This window comes from Hyla sarda, chromosome 7 (assembly GCF_029499605.1).
Source record: "Hyla sarda isolate aHylSar1 chromosome 7, aHylSar1.hap1, whole genome shotgun sequence".
NCBI lineage: Eukaryota > Metazoa > Chordata > Amphibia > Anura > Hylidae > Hyla > Hyla sarda.
In genome coordinates, this window is record NC_079195.1 from 6,756,296 (window position 1) to 6,774,568 (window position 18,273).

The following is an 18,273-nucleotide window of genomic DNA, read 5'->3' on the forward strand; positions in this document are numbered from 1 at the left end:
CCCCTTGCTGGGCCCGAACAATGGAAGCCAACAGTTTACCCGCACCTTCACCGCACTCAAAGTAGCGCTGCTTACTAAAAAACCTCTTATGGTCGGCCGTCTCCTCCAAGTACTTTGTATAGTCAACCTGCGCCCTCAGCACACTTCCTTCGTTTCAGGGGTAGGGTGCAATACATAGGTAGACTCAGCTTCAGTTACAGACAATGTCAACTTTGCACCCCTCTCTCTGGTGAAGGACTTGTGGATACTTATGTCCCGAATAAACAGACCTCGCAGGAACGCCTTTACAGAGTCCCAAACCATGGAGACCGAAGCCGAACCATCATTAAGGACCATAAAGTCCCTGAGTTCCGAACCAACCAATTCAGCAGTAGTTAACAAATGTAGCCAGAAAGGGTTCAGTCTCCACAGAGGGCGCACCCCACCAGCGCCCCCCCACTAAATCAATTCGTAAACGGATTGGGGAGTGATCCGATAACCCCCAGGCCAATTCCATTTCTCTAACCAGTCCAGCCATGGTCCCATCCCCAACTGCCATATCTATCCTGGACAGGGTGCGATGCGTGGCTGAGCAACAGGAGAACTGGTTAACACTAGGATTACGGAGGCGCCACAGATCGAATAAATCTATTTCCATCAACAGCTTAGCAAGACCAGTAGGTCTAGAAGAGGGAGGGGCCTATGTTCCCCAAAACTTATCCTTAGAGGCATCTAAGACCTGGTTAAAATAACCACACATAAGCACAGGGGCCTCCGGGAATCCAGAAACTATGGTTAGAATCCGAGGAGGGACATATACACCAACAATGATAAGCAGTCGATGAGACACCTCACACAATACACAGACAAATCTACCATCAGGGTCAATGCTAGAGGACACAGCCTTAAACGGAATAGATTTGTGAACCAGCAGACTAACCCCTCTAGCATGAGAGGAATAGGCAGAATGATAAGAATGACCGACCCATGCCCTATGAAGGGCCGAGGTGGTTTCAGCTGTCAGATGAGTTTCAGTGAGGCAGAGTATTGCAGGGTGAAAATGTTTCACCGAGTTAAATATTGCATAACGTTTAGCCACATCCCCCAACCCCCTAACAATCCAACCTATAAAATTAAAGACCGCCATCAGGGATATTGGAGCATAAAAGGGCGATCAAGTCAACACGGAAAGCAAGGGAGCCCAACTGCACACCCCCAAGAAACCGACAGGCAGTACATACAGCAACACAAGGAGAGACGGAAAACAAACAAACAACCCAAAACAAGGTACAAATACAGCCACACAAGTCGCCGCGGCACACGGCACCCAGGGGCGCTAGTATACCCACACCACACAAAATCAGTCGTACTAATGAAGCATGTCAGGAGAGGATCAGTAAAGTGAGAGCATACAGCAGGCATACAACCAGCCAACCGGACACAAGCAGGTATGCATTCATTCCGAAACCGAAAACTTATTGTAGATATCTCACACTCACAGAGTAAGCAATTGTGGACCAGCCCCTTCCTTAATCCAACTCTCAAGATGGCGGCCGGCACAACACGAGGCCGCTCTCCCTCCCGCACCGCCGGATCGTGCCTCCGCAGCTACAAGATCCTCTCCACTCTCCACAGCCTCCGAGGACGTCAGGGGGTGCAGCAGCCAGCGCAGGCGTCCAGAGGCCCCAGCGCGCTTCTCCGCGCAGACACCAGCAGCCGAAAGCAGAAGATCGGGAGGAGTGTCCCAAGATGGCGTCCGAGATCCCGCTGCGGCCCAGGAGAGGATCGCCGCCAGTCTCCACCGCAGGTCTCCCACTGATCCCGCTCACCGGACCCGTCCGTCAGGAGCCACCAGTCCAGGTAAGGGGCCTCTTCAGCTCCCCAGGGAGACAGCGACGCTCGGAAGGCAGCGAGAGGGGTTACCAGAGGCCGCAGGCTTCAAGGCCTAGATCGCTCCCCGCAGCTGGGCTCGCTCCCCAAGCCTCCACACCTCCACAAGGAGCCCCCAGGCAGCAGGGGTCCCACAGAGCAAGTCCACAGATGGGTGAGATAACCGCAGGATGAAGTACAGGATGGCAGGAGCTCCCCTCACACACATCCAAGCCACGCCCACCAGCCTGAGTATTGTTACTGACCATGTCCGTCCCTTTATGACCACAGTGGACCCATCTTCTGATACATCCAGCAGGATAATGCCCCATGTCACATGACATCATCTCATACAGGACAATGAGGTCACATGACATCATCTCATACAGGACAATGAGGTCACATGACATAATCTCATACAGGACAATGAGGTCACATGACATAATCTCATACAGGACAATGAGGTCACATGACATCATCTCATACAGGACAATAAGGTCACATGACATCATCTCATACAGGACAATAAGGTCACATGACATTATCCCATACAGGAAAATGAGGTCACATGACATCATCTCATACAGGACAATAAGGTCACATGACATAATCTCATACAGGACAATGAGGTCACATGACATAATCTCATACAGGACAATGAGGTCACATGACATCATCTCATACAGGACAATAAGGTCACATGACATCATCTCATACAGGACAATGAGGTCACATGACATAATCTCATACAGGACAATGAGGTCACATGACATAATCTCATACAGGACAATGAGGTCACATGACATCATCTCATACAGGACAATAAGGTCACATGACATCATCTCATACAGGACAATAAGGTCACATGACATTATCCCATACAGGAAAATGAGGTCACATGACATCATCTCATACAGAACAATAAGGTCACATGACATCATCTCATACAGGACAATAAGGTCACATGACATCATCTCATACAGGACAATAAGGTCACATGACATTATCCCATACAGGAAAATGAGGTCACATGACATCATCTCATACAGGACAATAAGGTCACATGACATTATCCCATACAGAACAATGAGGTCACATGACATAATCTCATACAGGACAATAAGGTCACATGACATAATCTCATACAGGACAATAAGGTCACATGACATTATCCCATACAGAACAATGAGGTCACATGACTCCAATGGCCTCCACAGTCACCAGATCTCATCCTATAGATCACTGCTGGGATGTGGTGGAACCGGCGATTCTCATCATGGATCCGACCAATCTCCAGCAACTGTGTGATGTCATCATGTCCATATGGAGGAACTGTGTGATGTCATCATGCCCATATGGAGGAACTGTGTGATGTCTTAATGTCCATATGGAGGAACTGTGTGATGTCATCATGTCCATATGGAGGAACTGTGTGATGTCATCATGTCTATATGGAGAACTGTGTGATGTCATCATGTCTATATGGAGAACTGTGTGATGTCATCATGTTCATATGGAGGAACTGTGTGATGTTATCATGTCCATTAGTGTTGAGCGGCATAGGCCATATTCGAATTCGCGAATATTCGCGAATATATGGACGAATATTCGTCATATATTCGCGAATATTCGCATATTCGTTATAGTCTCGTTTTATTTTCGCATATGCGAACATTCGCGTATGCGAAAATTAATACATGTGAAAATTAGCATATGCGACAATTAGCATACGCGAAAATTCGCATATGCGAAATTAACATATGCTAATTTTCGCATATGCGAATTTTCGCACGCCAGTCTCACACAGTAGTATTACTGCCTTCTTTACACCACACAAGCTGGAAGCAGAGAGGGATGATCACTGTGATGTGTACTGTAAGAAAAAAAAACAACAAAAAAAAAACGAATATTCGTAATTACGAATATATAGCGCTATATTCGCGAAATTCGCGAATATGCGATATTCGCAAATAATATTCGAATTGCGAATATTCGCGAGCAACACTAATGTCCATATGGAGGAACTGTGTGATGTCATCATGTCCATTTGGAGGAACTGTGTGATGTCATCATGTCCATATGAAGGAACTGTGTGATGTCATCATGTCCATTTGGAGGAACTGTGTGATGTCATCATGTCCATATGAAGGAACTGTGTGATGTCATCATGTCCATTTGGAGGAACTGTGTGATGTCATCATGTCCATATGAAGGAAGTGTGTGATGTCATCATGTCCATATGAAGGAACTGTGTGATGTCATCATGTCTATATGGAGAACTGTGTGATGTCATCATGTTCATATGGAGGAACTGTGTGATGTTATCATGTCCATATGGAGGAACTGTGTGATGTCATCATGTCCATTTGGAGGAACTGTGTGATGTCATCATGTCCATTTGGAGGAACTGTGTGATGTCATCATGTCCATATGGAGAAACTGTGTGATGTCATCATGTCCATATGGAGAAACTGTGTGATGTCATCATGTCCATATGAAGGAACTGTGTGATGTCATCATGTCCATATGAAGGAACTGTGTGAGGTCATCGTGTCCATATGAAGGAACTGTGTGATGTCATCATGTCCATATGAAGGAACTGTGTGATGTCATCATGTCCATATGAAGGAACTGTGTGATGTAATCATGTCCATATGGAGGAACTGTGTGATGTCATCATGTCCATATGAAGGAACTGTGTGATGTCATCATGTCCATATGGAGGAACTGTGTGATGTCATCATGTCTATATGGAGAACTGTGTGATGTAATCATGTCCATATGGAGGAACTGTGTGATGTCATCATGTCTATATGGAGGAGCTGTGTGATGTCATCATGTCTATATGGAGGAACTGTGTGATGTCATCATGTCCATATGGAGGAACTGTGTGATGTCATCATGTCCATATGAAGGAACTGTGTGATGTCATCATGTCCATATGAAGGAACTGTGTGATGTAATCATGTCCATATGGAGGAACTGTGTGATGTCATCATGTCCATATGGAGGAACTGTGTGATATCATCATGTCCATATGGAGGAACTGTGTGATATCATCATGTCTATATGGAGGAACTGTGTGATGTCATCATGTCCATATGAAGGAACTGTGTGATATCATCATGTCTATATGGAGGAACTGTGTGATGTCATCATGTCTATATGGAGGAATTGTGTGATGTCATCATGTCCATATGGAGGAACTGTGTGATGTCATCATGTCCATATGGAGGAACTGTGTGATGTCATCATGTCCATATGGAGGAACTGTGTGATGTCATCATGTCCATATGGAGGAACTGTGTGATGTCATCATGTCCATATGGAGGAACTGTGTGATGTCATCATGTCTATATGAAGGAACTGTGTGATGTCATCATGTCTATATGAAGGAACTGTGTGATGTCATCATGTCCATATGGAGGAACTGTGTGTTGTCATCATGTCTATATGGAGGAACTGTGTGATGTCATCATGTCCATATGGAAGAACTGTGTGATGTCATCATGTCCATATGGAGGAACTGTGTGATGTCATCATGTCCATATGGAAGAACTGTGTGATGTCATCATGTCCATATGGAGGAACTGTGTGATGTCATCATGTCCATATGGAGGAACTGTGTGATGTCATCATGTCTGTATGGAGGAACTGTGTGATGTCATCCTGTCTATATGAAGGAACTGTGTGATGTCATCCTGTCTATATGGAGAAACTGTGTGATGTCATCATGTCTATATGAAGGAACTGTGTGATGTCATCCTGTCTATATGGAGGAACTGTGTGATGTCATCATGTCTATATGGAGGAACTGTGTGATGTCATCATGTCCATATGGAGGAACTGTGTGATGTCATCATGTCCATATGGAGGAACTGTGTGATGTCATCATGTCCATATGGAGGAACTGTGTGATGTCATCATGTCCATATGGAGGAACTGTGTGATGTCATCATGTCCATATGGAGGAACTGTGTGATGTCATCATGACTATATGAAGGAACTGTGTGATGTCATCATGTCCATATGGAGGAACTGTGTGATGTCATCATGTCCATATGGAGGAACTGTGTGATGTCATCATGTCCATATGGAGGAACTGTGTGATGTCATCATGTCTATATGAAGGAACTGTGTGATGTCATCCTGTCTATATGAAGGAACTGTGTGATGTCATCCTGTCTATATGGAGGAACTGTGTGATGTCATCATGTCTATATGAAGGAACTGTGTGATGTCATCATGCCCATATGGAGGAACTGTGTGTTGTCATCATGTCTATATGGAGGAACTGTGTGATGTCATCATGTCCATATGGAAGAACTGTGTGATGTCATCATGTCCATATGGAGGAACTGTGTGATGTCATCATGTCCATATGGAAGAACTGTGTGATGTCATCATGTCCATATGGAAGAACTGTGTGATGTCATCATGTCCATATGGAAGAACTGTGTGATGTCATCATGTCTATATGGAGAACTGTGTGATGTCATCATGTCTATATGGAGAACTGTGTGATGTCATCATGTCCATATGGAGGAACTGTGTGATGTCATCCTGTCTATATAAAGGGAAATCTCTGATATGTGTCCAGCACCTTGTAGAAAGTATAAAGAGGGTCCGGCCTGGGATTAGAGAGGTGTACCTAATAAAGTGAAGTAAGGTGTATGATTTATACACCACAGTAAACCGAAGATTCATCAGAACCTGTTCAGAGGAAAAGTTGCTAAGTTGCCCATAGCAACCAATCAGATCGCTTCATTCATTATTGAAAAAGCCTCTGAAAAATGAAAGAAGCGATCTGATTGGTTGCTATGGGCAACTCAGCAACTTTTCCTCTGGACGGGTTTTGATGAATCTCCCCCATTGAGTTGCACAGACCATACATATCTGTGACCGGGTCTGATGTACTCCGCCATGGTATCTGTGGGATAGAATAGCGCAGTGTCATCTCCATCATGTTTTTTCTTCTCACCTTCATGTTCTCTGGTTTCTTCCTCCTCTGATGATTTCGCCTCCAGCTCCCGGATCCTCTGCAGCGCCCCCTTCAGTTCTTCCTCCAGACTCTCCGACCTTTCTTCTGCTTTCTGAGCTCTCAGCTCTGCGTGACTGTGAAACAATAGGGATATCCTATATACATCTCCTATATGTACCTTATAAATCTCTCATATATCCCCTATACATCTCCTATATATACCTTATAAATCCCTCAAATATCCCCTATACATCTCCTATATATATACCTTATAAATCCCTCATATATCTCCTATAAATCTCCTATATATACCTTATAAATCCCCTATATATCCCCTATACATCTCCTATATATACCTTATAAATCCCTCATATATCCCCTATACATCTCCTATATATACACCTTATAAATCCCTCATATATCTCCTATACATCTCCTATATATACCTTATAAATCCCCTATATATCCCCTATACATCTCCTATATATACCTTATAAATCCTCTATATATCCCCTATACATCTCCCATATATACCTTATAAATCCCCTATATATCCCCTATACATCTCCTATATATACACCTTATAAATCCCTCATATATCCCCTATACATCTCCTATATATACACCTTATAAATCCCCTATATATCCCCTATACATATCCTATATATACACCTTATAAATCTCTCATATATCCCCTATACATCTCATATATATATATATATATATATATATATATACACACACACCTTATAAATCCCTTATATATCCTACATACATCTCCTATATATATACCTTATAAATCCCTCATATATCCCCTATACATCTCCTATATATACCTTATAAATCCCTCATATATCCCCTATACATCTCCTATATATATACCTTATAAATCCCTCATATATCCCCTATACATCCCCTATATATACCTTATAAATCCCCTATATATCCCCTATACATATCCTATATATATACACATACATACACACCTTATAAATCCCTCATATATCCTATATACATCTCCTATATATACCTAATACATCCCTCATATACCCTATATACATCTCCTATATATACCTTATAAATCTCTCATATATCCCCTATACATCTCCTATATATACCTTATAAATCCCATATATATCCCCTATACATCTCCTATATATATATATATATATATATATATATACACACACACACCTTATAAATCCCTCATATATCCTATATACATCCCCTATATATACCTTATAAATTCCTCATATACCTTATATACATCTCCTATATATACCTTATAAATCTCTCATATATCCCCTATACATCTCCTATATATACACCTTATAAATCCCCTATATATCCCCTATACATCTCATATATATATATATATATATATATATACCTTATAAATCCCTCATATATCCTATATACATCTCCTATATACACACCTTATAAATCCCTCATATATCTTATATACATCTCCTATATATACCTTATAAATCCCTATATATCCCCTATACATCTCCTATATATACCTTATAAATCCCCTATATATCCCCTATACATCTCTTATATATGCCTTATAAATCCCCTATATATCCCCTATACATCTCCTATATATACACATTATAAACCCCACATATCCCCTATACATCTCCTATATATACACCTTATGAACCCCCATATATCCCCTATACATCTCCTATATATACCTTATAAACCCCCATATATCCGCTATACATCTCTTATATATACACCTTATAAATCCCCTATATATCCCCTATACATCTCCTATATATACACACACACACCTTATAAATCCCCTATACACACCTTATAAGTCCCCAAGAGGTTAAATATGCTCTCCTCCTTTACCGTGTTGATTCCCTTTATGTATATAAAAGTCTATCATATCCCTCTGTCTCTTCTTTCTTCTGTACATGTTAAGGACCTTTAACCTTTCCTGGTAAGTTTTATCCTGCAATCCATGTACTAGTTTAATATCTTCTCTGAACTCTCTCTAGAGTATCTATATCCTTCTGGAGATACAGCCTCCAGTACTGCACACAATACTCCAAGAGAGGTCTCACCAGTGTTCTGTACAGCGGCATGAGCACTTCCCTCTACTGCTTATACCTCTCCCTATACACCCATGAACACTTCTCTCTTTCTATTGCTTATACCTCTCCCTATACACCCATGAGTACTTCTCTCTTTCTACTGCTTATACCTCTCCCTATACACCCATGAGCACTTCTCTCTTTCTACTGCTTATACCTCTCCCTATACATCCAAGCATTCTGCTAGCGTTTCCTGCTGCTCTATTACTGTTACGCCGAGCGCTCCGGGTCCCCGCTCCTCCCCGGAGCGCTCGCTACACTCTCCTCACTGCAGCGCTCCGGTCAGATCCACTGACCCGGGGCGCTGCGATACTGCCTCCAGCCGGGATGCGATTCGCGATGCGGGTAGCGCCCGCTCGCGATGCGCACCCCGGCTCCCGTACCTGACTCGCTCTCCGTCGGTCCTGTCCCGGCGCGCGCGGCCCCGCTCCTTAGGGCGCGCGCGCGCCGGGTCTTTGCGATTTAAAGGGCCACTGCGCCGCTGATTGGCGCAGTGGTTCCAATTAGTCTGATCACCTGTGCACTTCCCTATATCACCTCACTTCCCTTGCACTTCCTTGCCGGATCTTGTTGCCATCGTGCCAGTGAAAGCGTTTCCTTGTGTGTTCCTAGCCTGTGTTCCAGACCTCCTGCCGTTGCCCCTGACTACGATCCTTGCTGCCTGCCCCGACCTTCTGCTACGTCCGACCTTGCTTCTGTCTACTCCCTTGTACCGCGCCTATCTTCAGCAGCTAGAGAGGTGAGCCGTTGCTAGTGGATACGACCTGGTCACTACCGCCGCAGCAAGACCATCCCGCTTTGCGGCGGGCTCTGGTGAAAACCAGTAGTGACTTAGAACCGATCCACTAGCACGGTCCACGCCAATCCCTCTCCGGCACAGAGGATCCACTACCTGCCAGCCGGCATCGTGACAGTAGATCCGGCCATGGATCCCGCTGAAGTTCCTCTGCCAGTTGTCGCTGACCTCACCACGGTGGTCGCCCAGCAGTCACAACAGATAGCGCAACAAGGCCAACAGCTGTCTCAACTGACCGTTATGCTACAGCAGTTACTACCACAGCTTCAGCAATCATCTCCTCCGCCAGCTCCTGCACCCCCTCCGCAGCGAGTGGCCGCTCCTGGTCTACGCCTATCCTTGCCGGATAAATTTGATGGGGACTCTAAGTTTTGCCGTGGCTTTCTTTCCCAATGTTCCCTGCACCTGGAGATGATGTCGGACCAGTTTCCCACTGAAAGGTCTAAGGTGGCTTTCATAGTCAGCCTTCTGTCTGGAAAAGCCCTGTCTTGGGCCACACCGCTCTGGGACCGCAATGACCCCGTCACTGCCTCCGTACACTCCTTCTTCTCGGAAATCCGAAGTGTCTTTGAGGAACCTGCCCGAGCCTCTTCTGCTGAGACTGCCCTGTTGAACCTGGTCCAGGGTAATTCTTCCGTTGGCGAGTATGCCGTACAATTCCGTACTCTTGCTTCAGAATTATCCTGGAATAATGAGGCCCTCTGCGCGACCTTTAAAAAAGGCCTATCCAGCAACATTAAAGATGTTCTGGCCGCACGAGAAATCCCTGCTAATCTACATGAACTCATTCACCTAGCCACTCGCATTGACATGCGTTTTTCCGAAAGGCGTCAGGAGCTCCGCCAAGATATGGACTCTGTTCGCACGAGGCGTTTCTTCTCCTCGGCTCCTCTCTCCTCTGGTCCCCTGCAATCCGTTCCTGTGCCTCCCGCCGTGGAGGCTATGCAAGTTGACCGGTCTCGCCTGACACCTTTAGAGAGGACACGACGCCGCATGGAGAATCTCTGCCTGTACTGTGCTAGTACCGAACACTTCCTGAGGGATTGTCCTATCCGTCCTCCCCGCCTGGAAAGACGTACGCTGACTCCGCACAAAGGTGAGACAGTCCTTGATGTCTACTCTGCTTCTCCACGTCTTACTGTGCCTGTGCGGATGTCTGCCTCTGCCTTCTCCTTCTCTACTATGGCCTTCTTGGACTCTGGATCTGCAGGAAATTTTATTTTGGCCTCTCTCGTCAACAGGTTCAACATCCCAGTGACCAGTCTCGCCAGACCCCTTTACATCAATTGTGTAAACAATGAAAGATTGGACTGTACCATACGTTTCCGCACGGAGCCCCTTCTAATGTGCATCGGATCTCATCACGAGAGGATTGAACTTTTGGTCCTCCCCAATTGCACTTCTGAAATTCTCCTTGGACTTCCCTGGCTTCAACTTCATTCCCCAACCCTGGATTGGTCCACTGGGGAGATCAAGAGTTGGGGGCCCTCTTGTTCCAAGGACTGTCTAAAACCGGTTCCCAGTCACCCTTGCCGTGACTCTGTGGTTCCTCCAGTAACCGGTCTCCCTAAGGCCTATATGGACTTTGCGGATGTTTTTTGCAAAAAACAAGCTGAGACTCTACCTCCTCACAGGCCTTATGATTGTCCTATCGACCTTCTCCCGGGCACTACTCCACCCCGGGGCAGAATTTATCCTCTGTCCGCCCCAGAGACTCTTGCCATGTCTGAATACGTCCAGGAAAATTAAAAAAAGGGCTTTATCCGTAAATCCTCCTCTCCTGCCGGAGCCGGATTTTTCTTTGTGTCCAAAAAAGATGGCTCCCTACGTCCTTGCATTGACTACCGCGGTCTTAATAAAATCACGGTTAAGAACCGCTACCCCCTACCCCTCATCTCTGAACTCTTTGATCGCCTCCAAGGTGCCCACATCTTTACTAAACTGGACTTAAGAGGTGCTTATAATCTCATCCGCATCAGAGAGGGGGATGAATGGAAAACGGCATTTAACACCAGAGATGGACACTTTGAGTATCTGGTCATGCCCTTTGGCCTGTGCAACGCCCCTGCCGTCTTTCAAGACTTTGTTAATGAAATTTTTCGTGATCTTTTATACTCCTGTGTTGTTGTATATCTGGACGATATCCTGATTTTTTCTGCCAATCTAGAAGAACACCGCCAGCATGTCCGTATGGTTCTTCAGAGACTTCGTGACAATCAACTCTATGCCAAAATTGAGAAATGTCTGTTTGAATGCCAATCTCTTCCTTTTCTAGGATACTTGGTCTCTGGCCAGGGACTACAAATGGATCCAGACAAACTCTCTGCCGTCTTAGATTGGCCACGCCCCTCCGGACTCCGTGCTATCCAACGCTTTTTGGGGTTCGCCAATTATTACAGGCAATTTATTCCACATTTTTCTACCGTTGTGGCCCCTATCGTGGCTTTAACCAAAAAAAATGCCGATCCCAAGTCTTGGCCTCCTCAAGCGGAAGACGCCTTTAAACGACTCAAGTCTGCCTTTTCTTCGGCTCCCGTGCTCTCCAGACCTGACCCTTCCAAACCCTTCCTATTGGAGGTTGATGCCTCCTCAGTGGGAGCTGGAGCTGTTCTTCTACAAAAAAATTCTTCCGGGCATGCTGTCACTTGTGGTTTTTTTTCTAGGACCTTCTCTCCGGCGGAGAGGAACTACTCCATCGGGGATCGAGAGCTTCTAGCCATCAAATTAGCACTTGAGGAATGGAGGCATCTGCTGGAGGGATCAAGATTTCCAGTTATTATTTACACCGATCACAAGAACCTCTCCTACCTCCAGTCTGCCCAACGGCTGAATCCTCGCCAGGCCCGGTGGTCTCTGTTCTTTGCCCGATTTAATTTTGAAATTCCCTTTCGGCCTGCCGATAAGAACATTAGGGCCGATGCTCTCTCTCGTTCCTCGGATGCTTCGGAAGTTGAACTCTCTCCGCAACACATCATTCCTCCTGACTGCCTGATTTCCACCTCTCCAGCCTCCATCAGGCAAACTCCTCCAGGAAAGACCTTTGTTTCTCCACGCCAACGCCTCGGAATCCTCAAATGGGGTCACTCCTCCCATCTCGCAGGTCATGTGGGCATCAAGAAATCTGTGCAACTCATCTCCCGCTTCTATTGGTGGCCGACTCTGGAGACGGATGTTGTGGACTTTGTGCGAGCCTGCACTATCTGTGCCCGGGATAAGACTCCTCGCCAGAAGCCCGCTGGTTTTCTTCATCCCCTGCCTGTCCCCGAACAGCCTTGGTCTCTGATTGGTATGGATTTTATTACTGATTTACCCCCTTCCCGTGGCAACACTGTTATTTGGGTGGTCGTTGATCGATTCTCCAAAATGGCACATTTCATCCCTCTTCCTGGTCTTCCTTCAGCGCCTCAGTTGGCTAAACAATTTTTTGTACACATTTTTCGTCTTCACGGGTTGCCTACACAGATCGTCTCGGATAGAGGCGTCCAATTCGTGTCTAAATTCTGGAGGGCTCTCTGTAAACAACTCAAGATTAAATTAAATTTTTCTTCTGCATATCATCCCCAATCCAATGGACAAGTAGAAAGAATTAACCAGGTCTTGGGTGATTATTTACGACATTTTGTTTCCTCCCGCCAGGATGACTGGGCAGATCTCCTTCCATGGGCCGAATTCTCGTATAACTTCAGAGTCTCTGAATCTTCCTCCAAATCCCCATTTTTCGTGGTGTACGGCCGTCACCCTCTTCCCCCCCTCCCTACCCCCTTGCCCTCTGGTCTGCCCGCTGTGGATGAAATTTCTCGTGACCTTTCCATCATATGGAGAGAGACCCAAAATTCTCTCTTACAGGCTTCATCACGCATGAAGAAGTTCGCGGATAAGAAAAGAAGAGCTCCTCCCATTTTTTCCCCTGGAGACAAGGTATGGCTCTCCGCTAAATATGTCCGCTTCCGTGTCCCTAGCTACAAGTTGGGACCACGCTATCTTGGTCCTTTCAAAATTTTGTGCCAGATTAATCCTGTCTCTTACAAACTTCTTCTTCCTCCTTCTCTTCGTATTCCTAATGCCTTTCACGTTTCTCTTCTTAAACCACTCATCATCAACCGTTTCTCTCCCAAATCTGTTCCTCCCACTCCTGTTTCCGGCTCCTCGGACATCTTCTCCGTCAAAGAGATTCTGGCATCTAAAAAGGTCAGAGGGAAAACCTTTTTTTTAGTGGATTGGGAGGGTTGTGGTCCAGAAGAGAGATCCTGGGAACCTGAGGACAATGTCCTGGACAAAAGTCTGCTCCTCAGGTTCTCAGGCTCTAAGAAGAGGGGGAGACCCAAGGGGGGGGGTACTGTTACGCCGAGCGCTCCGGGTCCCCGCTCCTCCCCGGAGCGCTCGCTACACTCTCCTCACTGCAGCGCTCCGGTCAGATCCACTGACCCGGGGCGCTGCGATACTGCCTCCAGCCGGGATGCGATTCGCGATGCGGGTAGCGCCCGCTCGCGATGCGCACCCCGGCTCCCGTACCTGACTCGCTCTCCGTCGGTCCTGTCCCGGCGCGCGCGGCCCCGCTCCTTAGGGCGCGCGCGCGCCGGGTCTTTGCGATTTAAAGGGCCACTGCGCCGCTGATTGGCGCAGTGGTTCCAATTAGTCTGATCACCTGTGCACTTCCCTATATCACCTCACTTCCCTTGCACTTCCTTGCCGGATCTTGTTGCCATCGTGCCAGTGAAAGCGTTTCCTTGTGTGTTCCTAGCCTGTGTTCCAGACCTCCTGCCGTTGCCCCTGACTACGATCCTTGCTGCCTGCCCCGACCTTCTGCTACGTCCGACCTTGCTTCTGTCTACTCCCTTGTACCGCGCCTATCTTCAGCAGCCAGAGAGGTGAGCCGTTGCTAGTGGATACGACCTGGTCACTACCGCCGCAGCAAGACCATCCCGCTTTGCGGCGGGCTCTGGTGAAAACCAGTAGTGACTTAGAACCGATCCACTAGCACGGTCCACGCCAATCCCTCTCCGGCACAGAGGATCCACTACCTGCCAGCCGGCATCGTGACAATTACATTGTCTTCCTACCTTTAAGTCTTCTGAAATAATTTCTCCTAAATCCCTTTCCTCAGATACTGAGGTCAGGACTGTGTCAAATATTCTGCCCGAGGGTTTTTACGCCCTAGGTTCATTATCTTGCACTTATCCACAATTTCAGTGTCCAGAGTTCTGACCATTCTTCTAGTTTGCCTAAATCCTTTTCCATTTGGCGTATCCCTCCATATATCCCCTATACAGCCACTATATATACCCTAAATATACCCTATAAACCCCTAGATATCCCCAATACATCCCCTACATATCCCTATAAACCCCCTATACATCCACTATATACACCCTTTAAATTCTCCATAAATCCCCTATAAATCCCATATATATCCCAATACATTCCCTATATATCCCTCTATAAATCCCATATTTATCCTATACATCCTCTATATAGCCACCATACATCCATCATTTACATGAGACGCTTCTCCAGTTGCTCCAAAGACGCTAAGGACTGGAAGGCTTGTATGGATCGAGGCGTGCCGGGCCGGCTGGCGGTGAGATCGCCCTACATCATAGACAGGAGCAGAGGGGTCACTGAGGTGACATGAGAAACATATATATATATATATGGCTGAATGTTCATGAAAAAGATCCCGACCTGTGGAATAACAGGAATCTCCTCTTCTTTCAAAGATTTCTTAGAAATGTTTCCATCATAGTCGATGATCCTCATGACATCCTGGGCAGATGCCTTCCCACCCTGCGGCCTCCGGACCCTGGGACCAACCTGGAACATAGAATGGAGACTCCAGAATACAACATTCCATACCACATAAGAAAGTTCCTTGTGGAGATCCAGATAGTTTATGGAGTCTTCCAGGCCTCATCCATAAGCTGGGCCACCATTAGAAGGACTTCCCAGAAGCTTCCCTCCACCAACCGAAGCCCTATTCTACCATCCGTCTACGGATCTGGGGTTATGTGTCAAGGCTCCATTATGGGTCGGACATTGTCTTACAGGGTGGTTACCTCTAGTTAGCGCTAGAGAGTGAGTAACATGTATATAAAAGAGCAGAAACAAGATGTCATATAATCTGACCTCGGGGCTGACGCGGCTCTCTGCTCCCCCGGCCGCCTGTTCTTGGGAATCCTCGGCGCGCACCGAATCATCATCTGGTGAATTTATTCCGCTGAGCATTATGTTGGAATCCTAGATATACCGCAGTGTCAGTGGTGAGAAAACCAAAGATGGCCACATAATAAAACACTGGATATTAAATAGAAGACGTCCAAATCTTCTATCTGGTTCTGAAACTTTCATTCACTATGAAAAGCTACTTAAGTCCATCAGCCCACTGAGGGATCAGGTTACAGCTGCCCATAGAAGTCTATACAGAGGGATGATAAATATAGGGTTAGAGTCATATGCCTCCCATGGTGTATTTACAGCTTACACAGCTCAGTGCTGCTCTATAATGTCCTCCATGCTGTTGCTTACATGTTGTCATACCAGCAGAACAGTATTCTGATGTATACTGCAGGATACCCATCTGAGCCTACAGGCTATGCTCGGTCTATTTCCAAGTGTATACTATTATTTAGCTGAGCTTGACTGCAAAACAAACAAGCAAATAGTGTATACTTGGAAATGGACTCAATGTAGTCACTAGGAGGCAACATTCAGTCTACTGAACTCAATAGGCCTGGCACGGGCATGCATTGGTATATGGCATCACTCAGTTCTGCTCGTATGCCATCCTATACCCTGAATGTACATTAACTTGGCTATGTTCACATTTGATAAGTAATTTCCTTATTCATCTCTAAACAATAATCGATGTCTAACCTCTATATAGTCCCTGGTCTGTGGATCCTCTGTATAGTCCCTGGACTGTGAGTCTTCTGTATAGTCCTTCGTATGGGAATCCTCTGTATAGTCCCTGGTCTGTGGATCCTCTGTATAGTCCCTGGTCTGTGGATCCTCTGTATAGTCCCTGGTCTGGGAATCCTCTGTATAGTCCCTGGTCTGTGAATCCTCTGTATAGTCCCTGGTCTGGGAATCCTCTGTATAGTCCCTGGTCTGGGAATCCACTGCAGTCTCCGACGGATCGATGTGAACAGTCACTTTCGAGAGAAGCAGCCGACACGTCTCAATCCATTCATTACATGTCGTCTAAAGGAAAAAGTGGTAGAAAATGTAAGATTAGGTTTTATTATGTTAAGATCCTGAGTGCCAATAGGAGAATAAGAGACTGTGTCCGCCCTGAGCCCAATAAAAGGTCCCCAAGGTTGTCCCCAATCCTGTACGGACAAGCCTCTGATATTGTAGGCCCGGACAGAGGTCTGTGTATGTTACCAACACAGGTGGTGATGTAAACGTGAATAAAGATAAGCTGACACTACGGTATGTACCCATAAATGGCCACAGTAGATAGTCCTAGTCCAAGAACACACAGGCCTGTTTTTTTTTTTTTGCATAGGCGTTGCTCAATGACAGGTATAGATACTTGGCAAATTTAGAATGTATAGATACAGTGAAACAGAGGTTACAGCTGTTTCACGTGAACCAGACTCCACCTCTTTCCTGTACTTTATGGATTTTAAGCAAGTTTAAATAAAGCATTTTTTTTTTTTTTTTTACGAAACTGTGGATGAGTGGTATGAAGTGTATCTGTACAGGGGGTGATGTGTTGTCTTATATACAGACAACAGTACATTATCCTACACAGGTGCTGATACATTCATTGAAAAGTGAGTCAACAGAAACAATAGAAAACTATAAAAATTCCTATAAATTAAACACCACCATAAACATCTCCATCGCGGCCCATTGCGTTACACATTTCTCCACGGTAGTAGTTTCACTTGACAACAATCTGGATTTCGGTAAGCAAGTCCATGAACTAGACTGTGAAGGGCCTGAGGTGGGCGTTCTGGGGCCAGAGGGGTAACCGTCCTCATTTTGGTGATTATATATTAATAGGTGTAAAACGGCTCAATAGGATATATATATATATATATATATATATATATATATATAGATAGATATAGTATATATAGATATAGTATATGGAATCCCCCACCTGGATGGACTGTAGTTGTCTCCACTCATGACCATCGTCCTCCATGCTGGGATTGGTCACCTCCATCTCCTGGCAGCACCTGTTTTGGAGAGAGAACTCTTTACACACTTCTGCCTGTGATGACGCACACTGCGCTCCTCCGTATATCTCCACTCACTTTATCATGTAATCTGAGAAGCGATGCAGCTTTTCAGATAAGGCGAGAGCCTCTACTTTCATTTGCTGCAAAGGAACCACAGATGGAAACGCGTCTCCTTCTTCTTCAAACCCCTTGTCTGAGGGATCGGGAGAATAGTCCGGAGTGAGCAGCATCAGTGCGTTCACCAGGTACTGCACCATCGCTGTGTGGAGATCTGTCACCTGGGGACGGAACAAATCACCTGATAAGATTCTCATTTCAGGACGGGATATTTTAGTAATAATCATAATAACT

General features: G+C 45.8%; 1 protein-coding gene and 1 long non-coding RNA gene across 3 annotated transcripts in view; one reads left to right on the plus strand and one right to left on the minus strand.

Annotated features, from left to right (window-relative positions):
• AXDND1 (axonemal dynein light chain domain containing 1) overlaps positions 1-18,273 on the minus strand; it is a 163,623-nt gene that overhangs the window by 18,159 nt on the left and 127,191 nt on the right. The window contains exons 18-24 of one of the 2 annotated variants that reach the window (XM_056529377.1): positions 17,998-18,200; positions 17,841-17,919; positions 16,604-16,930; positions 15,857-15,967; positions 15,416-15,544; positions 15,231-15,322; positions 6,830-6,963 (exon numbers count right to left, since the gene is read on the minus strand). In XM_056529377.1, coding sequence (XP_056385352.1) covers positions 6,830-6,963; positions 15,231-15,322; positions 15,416-15,544; positions 15,857-15,967; positions 16,604-16,930; positions 17,841-17,919; positions 17,998-18,200 — 1,075 coding nt within the window. Of the gene's footprint in view, positions 1-6,829; positions 6,964-15,217; positions 15,323-15,415; positions 15,545-15,856; positions 15,968-16,603; positions 16,931-17,840; positions 17,920-17,997; positions 18,201-18,273 lie in introns of those variants that run through there. The other variant, XM_056529378.1, reaches the window with a different exon arrangement.
• On the plus strand, positions 6,712-15,558 carry LOC130281781 (uncharacterized). Its single transcript, XR_008846107.1, has 3 exons — positions 6,712-6,774; positions 15,209-15,356; positions 15,451-15,558. It is a non-coding gene; the product is annotated as an uncharacterized LOC130281781 (long non-coding RNA).